At 35.3% G+C, this 23,874-nt stretch overlaps 2 protein-coding genes across 5 annotated transcripts in view; both read right to left on the bottom strand.

Annotated features, from left to right (window-relative positions):
* LOC127433694 (membrane-associated phosphatidylinositol transfer protein 2-like) overlaps nt 1-23,874 on the bottom strand; it is a 694,725-nt gene that overhangs the window by 348,161 nt on the left and 322,690 nt on the right. The gene's annotated exons all lie outside the window — the stretch shown is intronic.
* On the bottom strand, nt 93-4,901 carry LOC127433709 (elongation of very long chain fatty acids protein 7-like). 4 transcript variants are annotated; one of them, XM_051685842.1, is made up of 8 exons: nt 4,826-4,901; nt 2,621-2,710; nt 2,331-2,521; nt 2,133-2,213; nt 1,974-2,030; nt 1,780-1,885; nt 1,219-1,355; nt 93-1,091 (listed from the first exon to the last, which is right to left on the bottom strand). In XM_051685842.1, the coding sequence occupies exons 1-8, from the start codon at nt 4,875-4,877 to the stop codon at nt 861-863; spliced, it is 945 nt and encodes a 314-aa protein (XP_051541802.1). In that variant the 5' UTR covers nt 4,878-4,901; the 3' UTR covers nt 93-860. The 4 variants fall into 4 exon arrangements, with proteins under 4 accessions (XP_051541802.1, XP_051541803.1, XP_051541804.1 ...); XM_051685843.1 differs by lacking the exon at nt 4,826-4,901 and adding an exon at nt 3,402-3,467; XM_051685844.1 differs by lacking the exon at nt 4,826-4,901 and adding an exon at nt 3,402-3,461 and having other exon boundaries at nt 2,621-2,707.

Raw genomic sequence — 23,874 nt, 5'->3', positions numbered from 1 at the left:
GCATCTCTCCGGTGTAACCCAAATGCAGTATGGGATTTGTAGTTTGAGGCTTGAATACGTAAAGGAAGAGTAATCACAAGAAAACCAAGCGATATCGCAAATAATTTATTTTGTTTCACTATCAAAACACTTAACAAATTAGGTTTAAAATGACAAAAACAAAAGGCAAATTCATGGCACATCAATCCAGTCTTGCTATATCTTTGCTCAAAACAGTTAAAGTACATAAAAGCATAATAGCCAATCAGAAACTTTTTTTTTTTGTTTTTTTTAAGATCACATTAAGAAATGGTTCACATTAAATAAACAATTGAAATAAATAGTCACAGAGCATTTTGACAGCATAAATCACCTACATGAATAACTTCAGATGATGTCACTTCGGTGGCATTTAGTAAACCTTCAGGTTCGAGCACAACCAGGTTATCAGTCAGAGTTTCTCAAGGATAAAAAGGGCCTCGGGCTCATTTAGTTAAAACCAAAACATGACCTTCAACAACCCATTCACCTTCAATATGCTCTCATTACCTCATTTCAGATTTGGCCAGCAGTTCAATCATATTCCAAAGCTGAGAATTCAAATATTTACAAGTAGGGATATTTTAACAAAAACAAAATGAAATACTGTATCCCAACCCATACTCATTTCAAAGCCTTGAGTGAAAGACAAAAATGAGGATAGCATCTCTAGTGAAACACCAGTGTGCGAGTTCAGAAATAATAAATCCAGTGATACAGTGATTTTCCACAAAAGTTTTAACATAAAACAGGGGAGTGGAACCTTAAACATACTCTGAAATAAAAAAGGAATATTTCCACTAATAAGTTAGAAGTTCACTTTTTGGTGGCCAAGGTTAGAATTACTCAGACTTCTTGTGTAGGTAGATCCCGTTCTGGTGGCTGGTTCCATTCTGGATTAATTTTGGAAGCCTCTTGCCTTTGGTATAGGCATGATAGTAGAAGTTGAGGAACAGGATCAAGAAGATCAGTCCATACAGACCAATAACATAGAGGAACACAGGGAACTGGTACGGACAGTCCTTCATGAAGAAGAACTGGCCAATGTGGGCGGTCACCATCACAAACTGGATCTGACAACAAGATAGTTAAAATCAGTTTTGAGTTCAGAAATTAAATGCCTAAATTCCCCCCAATCAATGGGTCCAATTTCTTAAAAAGATGGGATTTGGCAGGTATGCTTTTAAACGGTAAACTTACCAGCTGGATGGTGGTCATATACTTTTTCCACCAGAGGTACTTCTGGTAGACAGGTCCCAGAGCGGAGAGAGCATAGTAGGTATACATTATGACATGGACAACACAGTTCAAAAGGGCATGGAAAGTTCCCAGACCACCTATGGGGGGGGGGGGAAATTACATTAGAATCTAGCCAAAATTACAGATTTTGCTAATGTTAGATTAAGATGCTCATGAAAATCACATTTGGACTTGTGGCTTTTAGTTCATGTCAGCTTTGAAATCATCCATATGCTAGTTTACTCCTAAAGTTGACAAATTAACTTTTATAGGCACAAACTTGAAATTTACAGTCACTTCAATCTTGTATACAGGGGCAAATACGCAAACGTGTCCAATAAAATGCTCTCCTCATAATACTGCTTGCCACAAATGAGCAAATGATAGATCATGTCTGTGAGGTAAACTAAGTTAATGGTGAAAAGTCCCACCCAAACTTCCTGTCAACAAAGCCTTTAGTAACAAAATACACTTGTCAAGCCATTTCATGGGGTCTTGATGGGCAACCTCGCAATACTTTACCTGGGGCAAATCGAACTCCGAACCACCATGTGAATGGCATGATTGAGTGATGATAGACATGTAGGAAAGTTACTTGGCTGTTCTTTTTCCTCAGGACAAAGAAAACCTATAAAGACACCAGGACAAATTGCATCAATGTTAAACAAAAATCACAAAAATCAAGATTAAAGCTTTTGTGGCAAAGTTACACTTACAGTGTCCAGCATCTCAATGAATTTGGAGAAATAGTACAGCCAGCATGTCCATGCCATCTATTTATATATACACACATACAAAAGGAAATACCAAATTAATGCAAAGTCAGTGACAAATAGTCAATCAATAGAGGAATGTGCTCCATTTACTGTACATACCCGAAGAGCCTGAGGAGAGCTAGAATAATCCACAAGGTCACACCCATAGGTGTATCCATTCGCCCAGCCTGACATGAGAAACTGCATGATGACAGAAAAACATGTTTTGATGTACACCCAGAGACAAACAGTAGACAAGACAATGACTAAAACATAGGAAGCAATTTCAACATGCAAAGCAAATGCCAAACTACTAACCTCATATATCATGTAAAGGGAAAACACCACAATGGAGACGTTATAAATGATCATCGGTTGCTTGAGGTTAAAGGGCTTGCGGTTCTCCATTAGTCGAGGGCCCAGTGATGTCACAAAGTAGACGTAGGCAGCGATGATGATTGTTTGGGGGATTGGGGACGCCATCAGAAGCCAATTCCCTGTCCGTGGATCTACAAAGAGATGCAAGAGGTGTTCTTACTTTTCAAAATCACAAAATGAAGCAAATTCCACCTTAATGATAAATGTTACACCAGAGGATGCAAACTCACCTGCTTCCTTGATCCACTCATCATATAGGAGCACAGCTCTTGAGGTTAGTGTGTTGAAAGCCATGTTTGATGGTTCTTCTGGCTTCTCTTCTGGAGGAAAACAAATGGATTCAGATTACATCAAGGAACAGCTAGAATTTCTAGATTAAAAACTAGTTTAAACAAACCCAGATTTACCCCCCCCTTTTTTGTGCCAATTTCCTTGTTTCAAATGAAAAGAACCCCAAATATATAGGAAGGCAAAAAATTGATTTTACAGTGTGGAAATGCATTACAGTTGTGATGCCAAACAAGAGTGTATACTCCCAAATGGGCTAACCCTTTAGACAACTCCCAAAACACAACTGGAAAGACTCAAAACTTCAGAAAATTCCAAGAATTTCCAATGGTGTTTACATTTTTTGTTGTTGCTTAAATCAGCATTTCCCAATCCTGGTGCCATAGTATACCCAACTCTGAATATTTTGAATGTCTCACTCACTCACTCACTCTCTCTCTCACACACACACACACACACACACACACACACACACACACACACACACACACACACACACACACACACACACACACACACACAGAGTTCAGGTCATTGAGACTTTACTAACCAGCTGATGAGCTGAAGCAGGCGTGTTAGATTGGAAAACCGAGCAAACTATTATACGTAACTCTCAAAACGTGCTCAAACAGCCAGGTCTACTTTAATACAATTCCATGTATTCTAATGAATAACAATTTTCGAGCTGAATCTTCTAAAAAAAAATAAAATACAAATTCACACCTTACTAGCCGGCTTTAGTCCGCTCCTCCAACTCTTCCGTTGTTCATACGCTGCCTTTTGTCAACTGCATGACTCGGCGAACTCTTAAGTACTTATACACCTGTTGACTCTGGCTCCGCCCATAATTATTCATATATGGAGTTTCCGGCCCAAGAAACTTCCGGAATTTTAGTCGAAACTTTCAAGCGCTCTCAGATGTGTTGCTATGTGGTCAGTATGAAAATATGAGCGGAACGCGGTACAAATGTCAGTTGTTTTGGAGAGTTTTGGCGTGTTATTTTATGTCTCTGGAAATGTATTAAAAAGATGCTGAGCAAAATGCTGACTAAAGATGTTTTCAAGGTGAGAGAAGTCATATTTCACTCCAAAATCATTATTTTCATGGCAATTAACTACATTTCCCCTAATTTATATCGCTGTTATGAGAATAATTATATATCATAAATATATAATGGTAGTCTTTATTTTATTTCCTTTTATTTTGAGCTGATTTTAATAATAATAATACAAAATTCACAAAACGTAAACAGTATGCAAGGTATACAGTCCACAGTATCCATCGTAAATAATACACTTAATATACAGACAATAATACTATATACACATAGCACACACAATATTACTGCAATGAGAGTCTAATGAGAATCACCATTGAGAATAATGAGAATAACAAATAGGTAGCTCAGCGAGTAATGACGCTGCCTACCACCCCTGGAGTCACGAGTTTGAATCCAGAGTATGCTGAGTGACTCCAGCCAGGTCACCTAAGCAACCAAATTGGCCCAGTTGCTAGGGAGTGTCGTGTCACATTGGGTTAACCTCCTCGTGGTCACTGTAATGTGGTTCTTGCTCTTGGTGGGGCACATGGTGCGTGGATGCTGCGGAGAATAGCGTGAAGCCTCCACACGCGCTAGGTCTCCGCGGTAACGTTAAAATACTCACTGTTTCAAAAGTATTGCCACAAGATGTAAACATTATACATGCTGACATGATTTAAGAGTGATAAATGTCAACAAACCCTAAAACCCAAAAATGTCCATTTATGCAACTTTACAACTCAAATAATGCATGAGTTTTAACAGAAGAATTAAAGTAAGTGCTTTTATCAGATTATAAGCTTCACATTTCTGCCTTTAAACCCTCCAAAAATTGGCCCCATTCACTTCCATTGTAAGTGTCTCACTGTAACATCCACTTTTGCTTTAAAAACATATAAAAGGTTGAAGGCAATATTATGTCACAAATGCTGTCGATTTAGCTTAACTTGTATTGAACCTGGAATATTCCTTAAATTCATGAAAATATTGTTACAATGTAAAACATGATTGGAATGGTACAAAAATAGGCTTCATTTTCTTTATACAATATAGGCTATATTATATCTGATTTTTGATGTGATATGGACATGTTTTGTGGAGATTCACCCTTGTTGACTTCCACCACACTGGTTTCAGTTTCAGGGTTGGGTCGCCTCATCAGTGAAGCCAGTTAAAGCCCTGAACGAGCAGATGAGGTTCTGTTGCTTTCATAGTCATCACTAGACAATGGAAGAGCTGTACACTGTAAGGTGTGAATAATAAAATTAAGCTTAGAGTGGAAAAGAAGGCTGTAACAAATGTCCACAAGAGAAATGAAAGGAAGAAACAAACCAATTGCTTCAAAGTTTCTAATTTAGAACAACATGTTTCATGATATATGTATATTATATTCAACAGTGACTCTAAAATGATAGTACTAGTAAATTACAAATGCTTTCCTTTAAAGGTTCCAGAGTGTAAAACATATTGTGTTGAATATCTTATCCACCCACAATAATCCAGAAACAACATTAGGGCATGACTAATACTCTAGGCTATGCTTTCCAGTTACTGTGTTACTTTTAAGGACATTTTCGTTAGCATATTTTACTTACATGACTTACCTTGTATATCAGGGTGTGCATTAGTCATGCAAACATATGATTTGCACCATTTAAAAGGATCAACATTAGAGTATAGGCCTATTTGATGTGGGGCCTGTGTCCATTGCTCTCTCTTTTGGAAAGTTGGTAAATCGGTTTGTGCGAATCCACTAGTTCCCTTACAGTATATATAGCATTGGGAAGTACAAATCATTTTAGTGAATCTGTTTCTTTAGACGGGTCATGTGAAGAACCAGTTCAAATGATCATTTCACCATTTTAATTCAGCCCCTGTGCAACCATCAGTGTTGGGTGTAATTGGATTACAAAGTAGTTAGTTACTGTAATATAATTACTTTTAGGCACAAAAGTAGTGTAACACATTATATTTTCAGTTCTTGTAATCAGATTACCGTAACTGACTTTCAATGAAAGTAATTGCTTTTAAGTACATTACTTTGGTTACAAGTATTACTAAAAAATATTATTTATGTATAATACAAATAAAATGTGAATTTGTATGTTCATATGTACATCTGTTTGCATTTCTGTGACAATGAGCAATGATAAAATGGACATTATTTTGAATTTGTTGAGCAGAATTTTTTTTTTGTGACAAGTGTTTTAGAACGTAACTTAAAAGTAATTAGTAATGTGATTACATTTTCAATGAAGTAATCAGTAAAGTAATCTGATTATAATTATTCATTTGTAGTGGATTACTTTGTTTTGTAATTTACCCAACACTGTCAAACATTGTGTATGGCGCACAACGGGGTAAAAGGCACTTTTGATTTAATTTTCTCCCAAAACACTACCACAACACTTTCCTTAACTCCTGTTTGTCACTATACAGTGCAAAATATTTGATCTAATATTTAATCATTTTTAAACTGTTGCAAATGTATGAAGCTAATGAGAATTCCTGAAATTATCACATTTATTTAGAGACAAAATACTTATTTATCATTTTCAGTTTTGTTTAAGGTGATTAAATCAAAAGTTTTTTAATCGCTGTCCAATAAGTGAAAGGATAATATTTGGGGTAAAAAGACCCCTGTTGCAGGGGCTAAAGGCCCCCCATAAAACACACTGTTTTTTTTTTAAAGTAGGGAGAATAGATTTGTTATGAAACTTTGACTTACATTGACTGACTAATCATAGTGGAGATTAATTTATCTATAGAATACTTGAGATGTTATGAAATGCCAAATGTGACTGAAATTAACAGGAAATGGTTAAGTGATTATTTTGAATAAGCTTTATCTTAATTTGCTACTCAAAAATCATCTTGCTGTCTCAAAAATATTTGCATAAGGTGGAAAATTTTGCCCTATAACTATTGTCCCTATATTTACACAATATCACTATAACCCCTCTGGGGGCCTTGTATCCCAAATATGTGGTAAAAGGCACATTCGGCACATTTTTAAAGAATTTTAATCAAAGCAACCTCCTGTTATTATTTCTTTCCCTAAGAAGTTATGTTGCTTCATCAATATTCAATACAAATACATCTTTTTTCAATCTTGATTCACATTTTGACAAGAAAAAAGTACATTTTAGCCACATTAATTGCTGCTGTTTATCACTATGTTTTCGACACCGTAATATAAAATAGTGTGTTTTATTATTTGCATTCAGTATTAATTAATTTATGTTCAATGTTCAATTTAGTATTTGTATTCAGTATTCATTTATTTGTTCAATTTAATGTTGCCACCCTATTTAATTGAGATCATCTTTGTTTTTGTGCCAGATAAACTGTGTATAATTTATAGTAGATTTATAGTAGAATTAAATTATATTGATAGTTGTATTATTACAAACTAGCCTAGCTACAGTAAGCTATACCTAGGCTACTGAAAATGTATTATTACCTGAAAAGTTAGTCAAATATAATTCTAACTAAATATATAACAAAATATAGGCCCATAGTCAAAATAAAGTGCATGTTGATAAATTAACAGTAAACACTGGCACAGAACATCTGTCACTTTATTTATTTAGTGGGCATCTCATGTCTGATTTTGGGCACCATGTGAGGTAGAACTGCCACTGAATATCACATTATTTGCACACATATAGGAGAGAAATATGGAAAGTATTTTGCTAGACTTATCAAATATATATTGGTGATCAAGTTCATTTGAATAAACTGCTGTGCAACAACCTAAGAGAATGCTGAATAAATGAGCAGCCCCTTTTAATGATCCTTTAGGGGTGCAGAAATATTTGATCACATTTAATTTAGGCGGGTCTACATTTCATGAATACACACGTAAACATGATTTTCGTTGACTACACTGAGAAACACTGCAGCAAGTGCCAACTTGGTTGACAGATCTGGTTTTACAGACGAAATGATGCCAACGAGATAAATTGTTGATGTCACAGTAATACTTCAAATACTTTAGTTCATATGCCCACATTCTTGAATATTCTGCCTGGATTCTGAATTTCTATGAACAAACACAACAGTTAGTTCTGGTCCTCTAATTAGATCAGACAAGAAGCACAAGTACTGACCTTTTAGCAGGGCTTCACTTTTCCCTTGTAAATGGATGATGCTTAGAACCAATACACAGATCTGAAGAACCAATAATGTGATATCAATATATATTTTTTAATCTCCAAAGAAGCATATAGCAATTCAAGACTCCTATACAGTGAAAAATAATCTTTATTTTCAGTATAAAGGTATAAAAGACTTTTTTTATAAGAATAATTCTGATTTCTACTGTCGCAAAACATGTTAGGTTCCAAAAACTTGATTACATTCAGCCCCTCAAAAACTGCCTAATTAAGTGAAGTTTGTTCACTTCAGAAGGGATAGCAATACAGAAAATGTCCTGATAGAGTAGATAATTCCATTGTGAAGGACTTGTGTCACTGAAACCAGCACAGAAACCTGGGTGTTTATGTTTTTTTTGCTTAGAGAAACCGGCTAATCAAGCTCTGTCAGGATGGAGATTCATCAAGGAGTGCTCCGGTCTCGTCCCACAAGTACCTTAAACTGTTGTCTTAATTTCAGTGAAAAGGACATCTTGAAGCCATAGTTTGTTATGAAAATATTATTAAACTCTATAATACAAACTGTTGTTTGTATTAAAACCGCAGATTAGTTCAAGAGAGTTATAAAGTAGAAGACTCTACATTAATCGTAGCTTTAATTGTATCTTAAAGGAATATTCCGGGTTCAATACAAGTTAAGCTTTGACAGCATTTCGAAATAATATTGATTACCACAAAAATTTAGTTTGACTTGCCCCTCCTTTTCTTTAAAAAAGCAATAATCTGTGTTACAGTGAGACACATACAATAGAAGTCAATGGGGCCAATCTGTAAACGTTTAAATACTCACTGTTTCAAAAGTATAGCCACAAGACGTAGATTTAAGTGTGGTAAAATAGCATACTAACCATTTCTGTGTAAAGTTAGTCATTTTACAACTTTGTTGCCATGACAATGTAATGTCAACAAACCCTAAAACCCTAAAATGACTGTAAAAATGACCATTTATGCAACTTTACAGCTCAAATAATGCATGAGTTTTAACAGAAGAATTAATGTAAGTGCTTTTATAAAATTATAAGCGTCACATTTCTGCCTTTAAACTCTCCAAAAATTGGTCCCATTCACTTCCATTGTAAGTGCCTCACTGTAACCTCGATTTCTGATTTTTTTAAAGAAAAGGAGCGACGAGTGGAAATAATTTTTTTGTGGTAATCAACATTATGCCACAAAGTCTATTGAGCTAAACTTGTATTGAACCCGGAATATTCCTTTAATTGTAATGTTCAGTTACATACATTATATAAAAGTATCACCCTGTACAGTAAAATGAGTGTTACTAAAATATGCATTTCTGACATTTCACAGCACATACTTTTGCAATGTTCTGTCAGTGACTGACATACACTTAGATAAAGTGCTTCTCAGAATCTCTCAGACAAATATGCATCCTACATGTCCTGATGGTGCATAGTAAAAACACTTGTGGTCGCCTGAAGATACTAAACAAAGACATCTGTGATGTCACAAACATTTAAAATATGTGAAGACTTATTGATACTCTTCATCAGGTTAAGCATTGAAGTTGAGCATTGGCAGGTTTTTTTGACATGATAAAGTACATAGCAGTGTAGGATAGTACGTGATAGTGGACAGTGCTGGGTAGTAACAGATTACATGTGATCTGGATTATGTAATCAGATTACAAATACCAATTAATTGGATTAAATTACATTTTAAAATACTCGTAATCGGACTATGGTTACTTTTTTATAGATTACATGATTACATATTAACAAGGCAATGGCAGTAAATTGTTAATCATTTATTGATCATTTTCATATCAATATCATCATATTCTTACCCCGAAGCGCAATAGTCTCACAGATAAACATTTTGAGCATGTGCTCCTTTTATGTTACAACAGTACGATATGCACCTCAGCGAAGGAATATGTGATGGACTATTAATAAGCAGTAAGGGTTAAAAGTGTTTCAGTGTTTTTAGATTAGAAGCTTTGACCTAGGCAACGTCATTGCAGTTGATTTTATAGTCATTAATGTTCGTAATGCTGCTATTGTTTTATGCACTTAAAATGAACTTGGTGTCTCATTGTTTTGAATTATAAACTTTGGCCATGCATTGTCATTGCTGTTAGATTTAATGTTTATTTCATTCATGTAATGTTTAATGCACTTTTTAAACTTTTTTTGTGAGGCTCTGTTTGTTAGTAATAAATCAAATGCATGTGACATAAAATAAAATAGAAATAGGTTTGAAAGTAATCCAAAAGTAATCCAAACGTATTCGGATTAGATTACCCCTATAATGTAATCTATGAGATTAGATTACTGATTGCATTTTTGTCATGTAATTTGTAATCAGTACCTGATTACAACTCACAAGTAATCCGCCCAGCACTGATAATTGAATGTAGCCATAGCTAATTGCAGTGTCACCATCTCTGCAGAACAAATCTTTAATGACAGTAGGTGGCGACAAATAATCGTCTTTTATGTGTTTTAGGAGTTCATTGGTTCATACAGTCCTGGAGCGCATAACAGTCAACATCATCTTCCTCTTAATGTCTCCGGGTAGCCGTTTGCTGTAAACAGTCAACATCCAGTTCATAGAGGTGTCATGCAACCATGGAAACAGCAGCATCATGCTGTCCCATTAACCCAGCCGAACAGTCTACAAATTGACTGTATTACCCACAATCCACCTGTAACAAAGCACCCACTGGATAGTCAGTCACAAACAGAGTTGTATGGCCTGCATACATATCCCAGAATTCATTAGTAATACAGGGTTTATCCAGTACTTGTTTGTCTGACAGTAACGTAATAGAGCATTTTGATAGGACAGGTCATTCCACTTGGCCTGTATCCACTTATCAGAGGTGCCATATGTCCTCTAATGAGCCTATTTCTGGATTACAAATCCCTGGTTTCATGGATACGGACTCCAGCCCCAACCCCCCATCCCGAGAACATCTGGACCAAGCAATTAATGAACAGTATAAGCTCTAATCTGATACTAATTATCTTAAGGCCAGAAACATACATTACACAAGTACACGTATGCAGATGAGTTCACTTGGCCAACGCATTGTCAACTCACAGTCCGGATTAACATGATTAGCGTGCGTTCTTCCGTTGCTGTGGCCTAACAAACCTCAGTAATCAAGAATGCGATAGAGTTATGTTCAAAAGTCTGTGCCATTAAAGGGATATTTCACCCAAAAATGAAAATTCTCTCATCATTTACTTACCCTCATGCCATCCCAGATTAACACACGCTCATGGCGAAATCGTCTGCATTCGTACAACTTTTCTAAATTGGGCTAATTCGTATGATATCGTACGACTCGTTTGAATTTCTACGACTTTCACTACAGCCAATGACGTCGCTGGACATTGTTTCCATCTTATACGCGACGATTACTTGCTTCTGTCACACACAACAGCTTCCTATCATGTTTACACACTCTACTGATCAGTTAGGTTTAGATAAGGGGTTTGGGTAAGGGCATAATATTAATAAGTTTGTCCTTAATGCCTCGTGCGCGGAACTCGCGCTTACTTCCGCATTGGACATCCGGGAATTTGCACGTGATGAAGTTGTACGAGTTTATGCGAACAATATCGTGCGAGACCATACAAAATAGCCGACTCGTAAATTATGTATGACTTTTCATGAGATCAGGTTGGATGTGTATGACTTTCTTTCTTCAGCAAAACACAAACGAAGATTTTTAGAAGAATATCTCAGCTCTGTAGGTCCTCACAATGCAAGTCAACATGGTCCAGAACTTTGAAGCTCCAAAAAGCATATAAATGCAGCATAAAAGTAATCCATACGACTCCAGTGGTTAATCAATGTCTTCAGAAGCGATATGATAGGTGTGGGTGATAAACAGATCAATATGGATGTCCATTTTTACTATAAATCCTCCATCCTGCCCAGTAGTTGGGGATATGCATGAAGAATGTGAATCGCCAAAAACAAAAGAAGAACTCTTAGGAGAGAAGAGCACTTAGGAGGCCTGTTTGAAAGTGGAGATTTGTAGTAAAAAAGGACTTAAATATTGATCTGTTTCTCACCCACACTTATCATTACTTTTATGTACTTTTTGGACCTTCAAAGTTCTGGCCACCATTCACTTGCATTGTATGGACCTACAGATCTGAGATTTCCTTCTAAAAATCTTTGTTTGTGTTCAGCAGAAGAACGAAAGTCATATATTTGACAATTTAATATTTATCAAGGTATCAGAACCAAATATTTTGGACGTTTGGAAGCAGTGAACCTTTACAAACCTTTTCCACATGTGGAACGTCAGGCATTTGACACCTTGTCCCAAGTCTAAATTTTGGTTTAGAAATGAGGAGGTAGAAGAATATTATTATTTCCTTTCGTAACACCAAGAACTAATGCAACCAAGTGATTTTGAATATTCTGATGCTGGAACTACCCATGCACAGTCTCTCTGGAGTCCACAGTCCATACCTGAGGAATATACCAGATGCTTAGACATCTCTATTTCAGAGCAATTACTGCTAGAACAGGTTATTTTAAGTTTGTTTTCTTGCAGCTGTCATTTTGTGGGCAGATAACCAATGAAAATACATGTACATATTCTTCAGACTGGAACCAAATGCCATAATACTATAATATTTAATTTTGAATACAGGTGCTCATGTGTACTGTAGGTTGCTCAGTTTCATGACTTTGAGATATGTAAAGTTTGTGTCATTTTATGTTATTTATTTTCTGCCAATATCCATGTTTGAAAATTTGCTGTGTGGTAAATGCCAAATTAAATGAAAGTTTTGGGTTATTTTTGGGGAAAGTCTTTTTTTTTTTTTTTTTCATTCTAACAGGATAAAAATGGTTTGTAATGATACACACTTCATACCTCCAAACATTTCATGTTGAATTTGTTATTTCTCAACAGTCAATGTTAAAGAGGTAGTTCACCCAAAAAGAAAATTCTCTCATCATTTACTCACCCTCATGCCATCCCAGATGTGTATGACTTTCTTTCATTTGCAGATCTCACATTAAGGTTGTTAGAGGAATATTTCAGCTCTGTAGGTCCATACAATGCAAGTGAATGGTGGCCAGAACTTTGAAGCTCCAAAAAGCAAATAAAGGCAGCATAAAAGTAATCCATACAACTGGTGGTTTAATCTGTCTTTAGAAGCGATATAAGTGTGAAACAGATCAATATTTAAGTCCTTTTTTACTATAAATATCCACTTTCACATATTCTGAAAGTGAAAAATGTTCACTTAACTCATGTACTCATTTTGCTCCAGACCCTGCATGACAACAAACAAATAAGTGGTGAGCTCAATATTTTCTGAGAAGCATACAAACCTCAGACCAAATGATCTCGTTCCCATCATCAAATGTCTATTATATTGATATATATTATAAAATAAACTGGTTCAGGTATAAATGTGTAACTATAACAAAGTAAACAGTTCAAGTTTTCCCCTTAGTAAGTACTAAAATGGAAATTTCAAGAATTGTGTTAAATGGAGGATTATTTTGTGTGGAAAGAACCAAAAAAAAAATAAAATAAATAAATAATTAAATGGAATCAGACAAGCCCTGTACCTCATTCACCGCTCTCAGACAAGAAACCTAAAACCCTTCATTTAACTCACATCATTGCATCTGTTGATTAAGTTAAACATGAAATATTTTAGTTTGTTGTATATTTTTGAAGACTGGCTATTTAGCTTATTCAGATAAGAGCTTACACAGTAATAAGCGCTTTGAACTCAATGAATAGGTAGAGCTACAGGCATCTTATTCAAAACAGTGTCGCCCCCTTGTGGTGTGTGGAATAGAGTACTAGCATGCAGTAACGCAGTAAATCCTGTGTACTGCATAGTATGTGAAACATGCCAAGTATGCTATATTGTTGTCATGACCTCAGTACTACTTTGCATGTTCAATTCAGCATGTGGCATCCAGTTTTTTTTTAAACATTCTGTTTTTTGCATGTATTGCCTTAAACTTTTGTTAGTGCACTGAATTACAGTTTTTCTCAATCACTGTGGCTCAGTTCTCAAATGATTTTTTTTCTTTCTTTTTTTTTCAAAACAATAAGTTCAAATCTCTGAACAATTAGTTTCTTGTTCACACCAGATTTGAATTTCTTATTCATTTAAGCAAATTGCACATGTTTTGGCACATGTGTGCGAAAGAGTAAGTACAATTGTCTACAGTTTGCACAATAACTAAATGCACATGGCTTGCTGATCAAAACTGATGAGCTGATTCTCAGTGAAACGGTCACTCTTCACAACTTCTAAACATTCTTTCATCATGTGAGCCATCACATGCAAAATGATCCATTCAGTTATCATAATCTGTCAGACATACATTTATATTCCATAAATATCTATGACATGGAATGTTCTTCATTGTTGTGTTGTTGTTTTTTTCATTGTTGTGTCATTTTGTGGCAATTTTTTGTTCATTATATAGGACTCTACATGTAAGAGATTTGTAAAAATGGACAAGCAAATATTAATTTTCTGTTTATATGTAACACATTGCTCCAAAAATACATTTACTGTATACATACCAATGTGCATATCCTTTTTCTGTGTGCTACAGTATTGTACAGTACTGACTTTTCCCAGTAAACTTTTACCACTGTTGAAATCGGTATCTAAAAAGCTCAGTGTGATACACAATAACATTCAGCAAGATAAAACTGACATTCTTGTATAGTACAGTAAGCAGACAGTGTCAACAAAAATGTACTATAAAAACGAAATTTGTGCCATGTTGAAAAAAACATCTAAACATTTTGACCAGTACGGCTCACACGATGAAAAAAAACTTTTCATTTTGGTGGCACTGGCCAATTTACTGACACAATAACTAGATTTTGAAGCATGAATTAAATGTTTTGGGTGAGTTACAACATTTTGCAGACATGCAGTAGAGTTGTGATGTCCCATAAAACAGTTGTGACAATTGCACTTACAGTTTAGAGAATTGTAAGACTGTTTCAAAAAATGAGCCAAAGCGATTGAGGAAAACTGTAACGAGTCAATAAAAAGATGTTAGAAATCTACAGTGGTGATCCACAGGGTGGTTTGACACAGTGGTCAGGTGGTTTTTAATTTAAGGGCTGTTCTGCTGGTTTCGTAGTCTATACGGCTCCTGACTGCAGGACGTTCAAGGGCATTGTCTGTGCAGATTGGATTTCCTTTCTGTGATAAAGGACTGAATCTGCTTTGGCTGCAATGGAGGTCAGGAAGTCACAGTGTGGCAGGTGATGGCAGACGTAAAGGAGTGACCTCATCGACAAAAAGTTGAGATGGCAAAACACTCTGACTTCTATTCTGAAGAATGACACTGTGGTGAAAAAGATGAAGAGAGAGAAAAGGGAAAGTCTGCAAGACAGATAGATAGATAGAACAATGGATGAATGGATGGATGGATGCACATTACGGTGCACATTCATCGTGGCATTGTTTCGACAACCTTATGCAACATCACAACATTCGTTTCCATCCAGAGTTGCATTCATTTTTGGCCGAGATCTTGTATTGAGGACGGGAGAGTCGAACCACTCCGTAAGGTCTTCTCCAGCACATCCCAAAGACTTTCAATGGTATTAAGGTCAGGACTCTGTGGTGGCCAATTCATGTGTGAAAATGATTCCTCATGCTCCCTGAACCACTCTTTCACAATTTGAGCCCGATGAATCTTGGCATTGTTGTCCTGGAATATGCCCGTGCTGTCAGGGAAGACAAAATCCATTGATGGGATAACCTGGTCATTCAGTACATTCAGGTAGTCAGTTGACTTCATTTTATTGCCACATAACGTTGCTGAGACTAGACCTGACCAACTGAAGCAACCTCAGATCATAACACTGCCTCCAGATGCTTGTACAGTGGGCACTATGCATGATGGGTGCATCGCTTCATGCGCTTCCCTTCTTACCCTGACACGCCCATCGCTTTGGAATAGGGTATATCTGGACTCATCAGACCACATGACCTTTTTCCATTGCTCCACAGTCCAATCTTTATGCTCTCTAGCAAACTGAAGTCGTTTTTTCCGATTAATCTCACTAACAAGTGTCTTCTTGTGGCCACAGCTGTAAGTTCTCGTCACATTGTGCATGTGGAAATGCTCTTACTTTCACTATTAAACATAACCGTGAGTTCTGCTGTCGAGATTTAACGATGTGACTTCAAGCATTTAAGTGATCTTCATTCAAGATTTTTTCCAACCACATTTCTTCCACAAAGCTGATGGTTCACCGCTGTCCTTCCAGGTTTTAATAATGCGTTGAACAGTTCTTAACCCAGTTCCAGTGATTTCAACAATCTCCTTAATTGTTTTCTTTGCTTGATGCAGGCCAATAATTTGCCTCTTCTGAAACACAGTAACATCTTTTCCACGACTACAGGATACATCGTCCGACATGGTTGTTTAAGAAATTAGAAGCTGCACACTGCATCAGTTAGGGTTAAAAGAATTGTTGCCAACTGAAACATATTAATCGCCGCAATAATGATCCAAACATAGACTCTAAATCTGCTTATTTAAATCCAAACTGCAATTTTGTTTTTTTGGCCAGACACTGTTGGACATTGTTAGTTGACAAATTAAATAAATGAGTGAGAGTGTGAAAATATTTTAACAAGACTTTACTTCCTAGCAATGTACAGGGCTGAAAGTTGTAAACCAGAAGTTTAACAGTTTCAGATTAAGGCCTACTGTAGTTCACACAAAGCCAAATATGTCACTGTCCAAGCACATAGTGGATAAGATATTTGCTTTATTAACTGTCACACTGTGACACTATTTATTAGTTTTTATGTCCTTTTGGTCTTGGTTTTGCACACTGAATTATTTCTTGGTCTGCTCTCGGTCTGAGTGTATTTATATGAAGGGCTCTGTAAGGATTACCCGGGCGACCACCAGGGGTCACTATGCATGTTTATTCTTCATTTTTCGTGTCTTTCGTTTGTTTATGGGTTTTGTAGTTCTTTTTCATGGTCTTTGTTCATTGGTCCTTGTGTTCAATAGTGTCAGGTGTCCCTCGTTTCATCATTAGTTCTCTGTGTCTTTAGTCCCCATGTTCCCCTGTATTCATTGTCAGTTGTTTTTCCATTCATGGATGTAATGGTTTATTCTATTTTCATGTTTGAGTTTCTTCATGTTTATTTATTAAAAAGCCTGCATATAGATCCTTTTTCTCTTGCCTTATTCCTGCAAACATTACAGGCTCAAAGTTCAGTCATCACCTGATCTATTGTTGCAGTCTGTGTGAGTGCACTATAAAGGTGATGTGAATTTATCCAGCGCTGTGAAACTTGACGGAACCTGTCTGTTATTCTTCTGTGTTCGTAAGCTCGGGTCCACTCATCTAGAATTTAGAGTAGCTTTCACATTCTGCATGACATGCCATCCACCAGCATGTCCATACTGAAAAGGTTATTGAAAACAAACATAAGAAAAAAAGCTTTGATTGATATCATAAAGAAGAGAGGGAGAAGAGAGATGTGTAGCATTAGTGTGGTGGAAATGACGACACAACTGTGGCACTGTCATCCTTTTTTTTTTTTTAATGACAGAAATCTTTTTCACACAATAAATATTGAAGTTAAATGTTTATTTGACTCTGTTAAGATTATAATAGTTTTAAACATGAAGCAATTTTTATTTTTATAATGGATTTTTATAGTTTAATATTGAAAAGTCTGGGCCTTGCACAAGAAGCAATAAAATCTAAACAAAGGATGATGAAGGCCTGCATGGTAAAGAGTTTCTAAATCAGTTTTAATGAAAAAAGTTTGTTTGTTTTTAATAATAAAAATCAAGTTGCAGAAACACCCATATATTTTTAAATGATTAAAACAAGTGTTTTGCAGACATGGGAACACCTTCATTACTTTTGAAAAAGCATCCCATGATGCACCTCATAAAGTAGCTTGAGAGAACGAACAGAGTGTGCAGAGCTGAAATGTTGACAAAGAGTGTCGACTTTGAAGATAAAACAAAACGTAGTTTTCATCTGTTTAACATTTGTGGTCACTACATAATTCACATATTTCCATTTCAAAGTTGTGATAAGAATGAGTAGGTATGTCCCAATGTTTGAATGGGAGTGCGTGTGACCTGTTTGCATGAACTGAACTGAATTGCTTCTGTATCATAGCGCATTGTTTATCTTCACACAAAAGGCCCTACACAAAACATGGCACTGTGAATGAGTTATCGAAAGACATCAGAGCACTTTCTTAGTGAGTTTAAAAATGATTTGAATGTGAATTGTTCATTTTTATATGCAACTAAGGCATATCATTAATCTACATATTAGTTACATTTCACATACAGTAGATTATATAGGTTTAAATTTGCCAGTTTGAAGCTTCTTTTTTCTGTTAGAAAGTGGAAACTATACAGATACCATCATGATCAGTACTAACAACAAAGCTAATAAAACTGGATTTGTGCAGTAAGTTTAAGATTTTTGTGTAATAATAACTAAGGCCCTATGTGTGCTTTGCATGCCCTTTTTTATTTTAATTTATTTTATTTTACCCCTGGCTGCTTTTAGGTGTAATGTTCTAAGCATAATAATAATAATAATAATAATAATAATAATATATATATATATATATATATATATATATATATATATATATATATATATATATATATAATTATTGAAAGTCTCTAAAAATAGTTCTAACAGTTCTTCATTATCTTGGTCTTTATATATATATATATATATATATATATATATATATATATATATATATATATATATATATATTAATATCTTTATAAATATTTATTTTCTATATTTTTATAATTCATTTTGTATGTTTATTTTTATCTTAACATATATTTATTGATATATATTTTTTTAAAGTTATCAAAAGACTCCAGCAATAGTTCGAACAGTTCTTCATGATCTTGATCTTTATAAATATTTATTTTATATATTTTTATATTTATTTTTATCTTTACATATATTTATTGATATTTGTTTTAGGTTATCAAAAGACTCCGGCAATAGTTTGAAAACTTCTTCATTAAATATCTTTATAAATATTTATTTTATATATTTTTATATTTTTATTTTTTATATTTATTTTTATCTTTACATATATTTATTGATTTTTTTTTATTTTTTTTTTTTTTTTTTTGTTTGGATATTGAAAGGCTCCAGCAATAGTTCGAACAGTTCTTCATTATCTTGATTTTTATATATATTTATTTTATATATTTTTATATTTTTATATTTATTTTTATCTTTACATATATTAATTGTAATTTTTATTTAATTAAAAAAAAGTTATCCAAAGTCTCCAGCAATAATTCGAACAGTTCTTCATTATCTTGGTCTTTATAAATATTTATCATATATATTTTTTATATTTATTTTTATCTTTACATATATTTATTGATTTTTTTTTTTAGGATATTGAAAGGCTCCAGCAATAGTTTGAACAGTTCTTGATCTGTTTAAATATTTTATATATTTTTTTATGTTTTTATTTTTTATATTTATTTTTATCTTTACATTAATTTATTGATATTTACATTTTATTTTTAACATAACATTTTATTAGCCTTGTTTGCTAAAAAAACATAACTATTTCTAGAACTCCATCCATCCATTTTCTATAGCCACTTGTCATATGTAGGGTCGCAGGTAGTGCTGGAGCCTATTACAGCTGTCTTGGGCCGAAGGCAGGAAAACACCCTGGATGGGTGGCCAGTCCATCACAGGCCATTTCTAGAACTCAAATTAGGGATTTAAACAAACCTCTAACCCCAAGTATTAAACTTTGGTGTTTGTTCTGCACTGTTTGTACTACAGACATGAATAATATCTCAAATCGTGTGGCTTTTTAAGGACAGGTGTGCTAAAAATCCCATAGACTTATGTTGAGGGAGGAAACAAACCATACCTAAAAACCAGAATATCATATAGACTTAGAGGTGGGCTCTTTTGACTTGGCCAATAAACAACCACCCAGAACACACTAGCATTATGGCGGCGAGTTTTGCATGGGCAAGCACCACTCTAAATAATTTGTGCTTCTGTGATCTAACATTCTTAAAAAGTTCAAATGTATACTTGTCATGTTCCATTCTACTCTTTACTACAACACACAACCACATGGATGCCAATGATAATGGCTATCTCATCAATCCCCTTTCCTCATCCTCATCAATACCCCCCTACACCCCCCATGTCATACATTGGGGAAAAGGACCACCAGTTTTTTTTTAACACAACAGATGGCTTAGTGTCAAGGTGTTCTCCTCCAGCCCAAAATCCAAAAGGAAATATCGCAGAGAGATGGACTCCAGATTGCTGGTTTGTCGGTAACCAGATATCCCTTGGGTGAAATTGAGGAAATTCAATATTTGTTTCTGAGCCAAGAGAGCTACAGTTATGAGGAACCCAGACAGACAATGAACATTTAAATCAATAGTTTGTTGTTGAGTTGAATGTTAAATTGTCTTAATTTGGCTTTTTGTAAAGCAGTGGTCATTGTTCGTAAGCACATGACTTCTCCTAGTTCATTTTCCTCCAAAATGTTTTACGACAGATGTTACTAATGCATCACAATTTAAGTGTTTTCATGAAAAAATGTTATTCTGTGAGGTTAGATTTGTCCAGTATGTATGTATGTAGTGCAGAAATTCTATGATATTTGTATGCACGTCCTATGTATTAATATTGCTTGTGCTTGTTGTAACCTATTTACTTTAATTGTATGGAAAAGAACATTAGCAACAGTCGAAACCACGATAAACAATTGCAAATTCATTGCAAAACCAATTGAGAACCACTGCTTTACTACAACTGAAACTACAACCATGTTTAGGACTTAAAAATTTTACTCATCTGAAAAATTACAATGTTAGTCATTATTAGAGAGTTCAGATAGTTTATAGCACTATATATTACTTTAAAAAAGTTCAGTGTCCCAAATGAGATGTTGTTCTATCAGTGCAGGTTTATTGAAATGATCCATAGAGGTTACAGTATTTCCCTCCTGTATTGTACAGAGACGATTCGTCAGTGTTAAACATTAATTGAATTTTGATTTTAGCCAATTACTCTTCATTTTTTGTGGGTATTTGCATTAATCTAAAATATTAATGGGTTCATTTGACTGCGCTGAAAAAAGTATGTGGCCGCAGTGGACCCTTTCTAAATCTGCCCCGAGGCATTTCTCCACAAAATCTCACGGGTCTTTTAAGTAGAGAGACATAGAGGACAACTGAAAAAAGAAGTAAGCACAAAGCGAAATTATGACAAAAAAATATCATGGTGCCATACAATATACAATGTAAAAGCTTTTTTGACACATGATGGACTAATTAAAGGTATTTAAGGGTCAGTGTACACTTGTACATTTTGCGCCACTAGCGTCACCAAACAGAAAAGTACAAAATAATAATATATATTATAATATTCAATAATATTCAATATTTCCACGATATGAAATTCAGATTTTATTGTTAGGTGGAAGGGCAGGGGGAAGAGAGAGAGTTCTAGACATTTCTCTCCTCGCTGTACGGACTGTCAGATGTCACGCGGCAGATTGTTTTGACACCCTGTTAAGAAATTCAGGAGGAAGATGGACGGCTCATGAAATTTGCAGGCCCTGATTAAATTTATGATATTTTCATAAAGGCCATCAAGTGTGGACGCCTGCAGGGAGGAAAACCTGACAGACAGACGCAGTGAAAGAGAGAGAGAAAATGTGTGGGCTCAGGTCCCTTTACTTAAGCTATCTTACAGCACATCAGTCTTATTACTGACCAGAAGAGGTTAAAGGGTCTTCACACTGCTAATGTTTTCTCTTTTAATGCACATTTAAAGAGTCTTAACAGTTAAGCAGCATGGTGCCACATGGCTGGTTCTTTCCTGATGCAGTAGAAACGTTCAGGAATTTAAGAATTCAACCTGTGTTTCAGGAGCATCGCTAGGGCAAAATATTTAACATGATTTTAGTCTAGCCACGAATGTTTTTTGTTTGTAACTGCCCTGGTGTTGAGTGGAACTGAAGCGGGAGTTATTAAAGCAATATAATTTTCTGTCTGATTCGGCCACAGGTTATCACAGCCGTGCTGATTGATGGACAATACAGCACGATTGTGAGTGTGATATTGCTTTTATACAACATTTTAACAAACAAGTAAATAAATAAGTAGCGAAAACTAAGGACTGTCCCCCCAAAAAATGCGCTCTTGTGTGTGGAACTACTTTATTACTCCACGGATCAGGACCTGCCTTTGCCAGATCGAAAGATGCCACCAAGCCTTCGTTACTAATTCGAAAACAACTAACTAAAAGAACTAGTAATAACAGCTTGGCCTGTTTCTAACAAGTTATTGGAGACACAAGGATGTGTGTGTGTGAATGAGAAAGAGAGAGAGAAAGAGATAGAGAGAGCGAATGAGCATGTGATTACCTTGTACTGATGAACAGTAATGCTGCAGCTGTTAGTTTAACTCTATTCCTCAGCTGTAGTGTGATAGGAATCTGCTCCGATTGTGGAGTGATGCCATACGTGCTATCGGAATCGTCCTATGAGTATTTCACTCACGTTCAAGTGTTTTGTTGTCAGAGAGAAAACATGGAGGATGCCAGTTTCATTCTTGTATATTTCTTAGGGAACTCTTATTTTGACACTGACACAGAAAACATTCTCTCCTCCAGCATGTTAAAAGTTTACGTCTTCTCCCACCTTGGAAACTTGTATCAAGAAGGTGCCCTGAGCGTGTTTGATTTCTCCGTCTTTCACAACTCTCAGCTGTGATCATCAGTAATGCTGAAGTTGTCAGTTTAACTCTATTTCTCAGCTATAGTGTATTAGTAATTAGAGTGATTATGGAGTGAGAGACAATTCCGGATGACTTCAAAGAAACTCACGCACTGACTGACAACAAAGTTTGCCAACGTCAGCTCAATTCGCTCGTAGCACACGCAAGACAGTCTTTTGTCGCCACCTGCTGGCTGAAATCTTTAATGAAAATTCACACATCTAGCTACTCTTACACATTAGTTTGAAACGCCACAAACACAAGCGGAGTGCAACAAACAGTAAAGCATCTCTGCGCTGATGGTCTGAGGTATCAGTACTCTTGGAACTACTTTCGTCAAATCAGATTCGAGGACCGGAACTAACTGATGTATAATGTGTAAATATTCATTTTTGTTACTCAGTAATTCACTATTTCATTTAGACAGGTTTGTTTACTGGGTGAACTCTTGAAAATGTTTTCTGTCTGATGTTTAGAATCAGAACTAGCGATGCCTGATTTAATATCCTGTAATTTTTTTGGGCAGGACTATCTGTTTGTCTGACCAATAACAAACGAGGGGAGTGTTTGGAAAAACCTGTTTCAAAATCAGGTCATTATTAACGACATTATTTATTATATAAATCATTATTTTTGCGCTTGGAGAAGCTAGTGCTGCACGCTTTACTTAATTCCTTATAACAAATGATTTAGTTCAACTTTAAAGAAAAGAAAATTTACTTTTTTTAAAGATTTAATTTACTTGTAGTAGATGTCTTCTTATTGTGTGCAATTCATCAGTCAAAAATGCTTCTTTTCATAATTTTTCTTTTTTTAAATATAATGTTCTCAACCTCTGAAAAGACTATTCTTTTCTGAAAAGACCCGCATGAATGGGGCAAAACAATATTAACCAATAATATCACAGCCTTATTTCAACCTCTGTCCTCTGCCCATGATCCAATCAAATCCCGAGATGAAATCAAGTCCTGCCCCATCTCATTATTAAAGAATTCTTGGGGAAAATGAAAGGAGAAAAAACCTCCAGAACCGAGGCTGCTGAAAAAGTGCTACTATTGTTGTGCTCGATTTTATTGCGTCACATTATATGCATTGCAAATGCAGTTTCATGTTAGAACTTAGAACTAAACTTTAACATTGGAGCGTTTAAGGTCAACATTTATTTACATAGTCTGTGTTGGTTGAGTAGTTACTAGTTAAAGTGATAAG

The sequence above is a fragment of the Myxocyprinus asiaticus genome, chromosome 43, assembly GCF_019703515.2.
Source record: "Myxocyprinus asiaticus isolate MX2 ecotype Aquarium Trade chromosome 43, UBuf_Myxa_2, whole genome shotgun sequence".
Classification (NCBI taxonomy): Eukaryota; Metazoa; Chordata; class Actinopteri; order Cypriniformes; family Catostomidae; genus Myxocyprinus; species Myxocyprinus asiaticus.
This window is presented reverse-complemented; position numbering and strand designations above follow the sequence as displayed.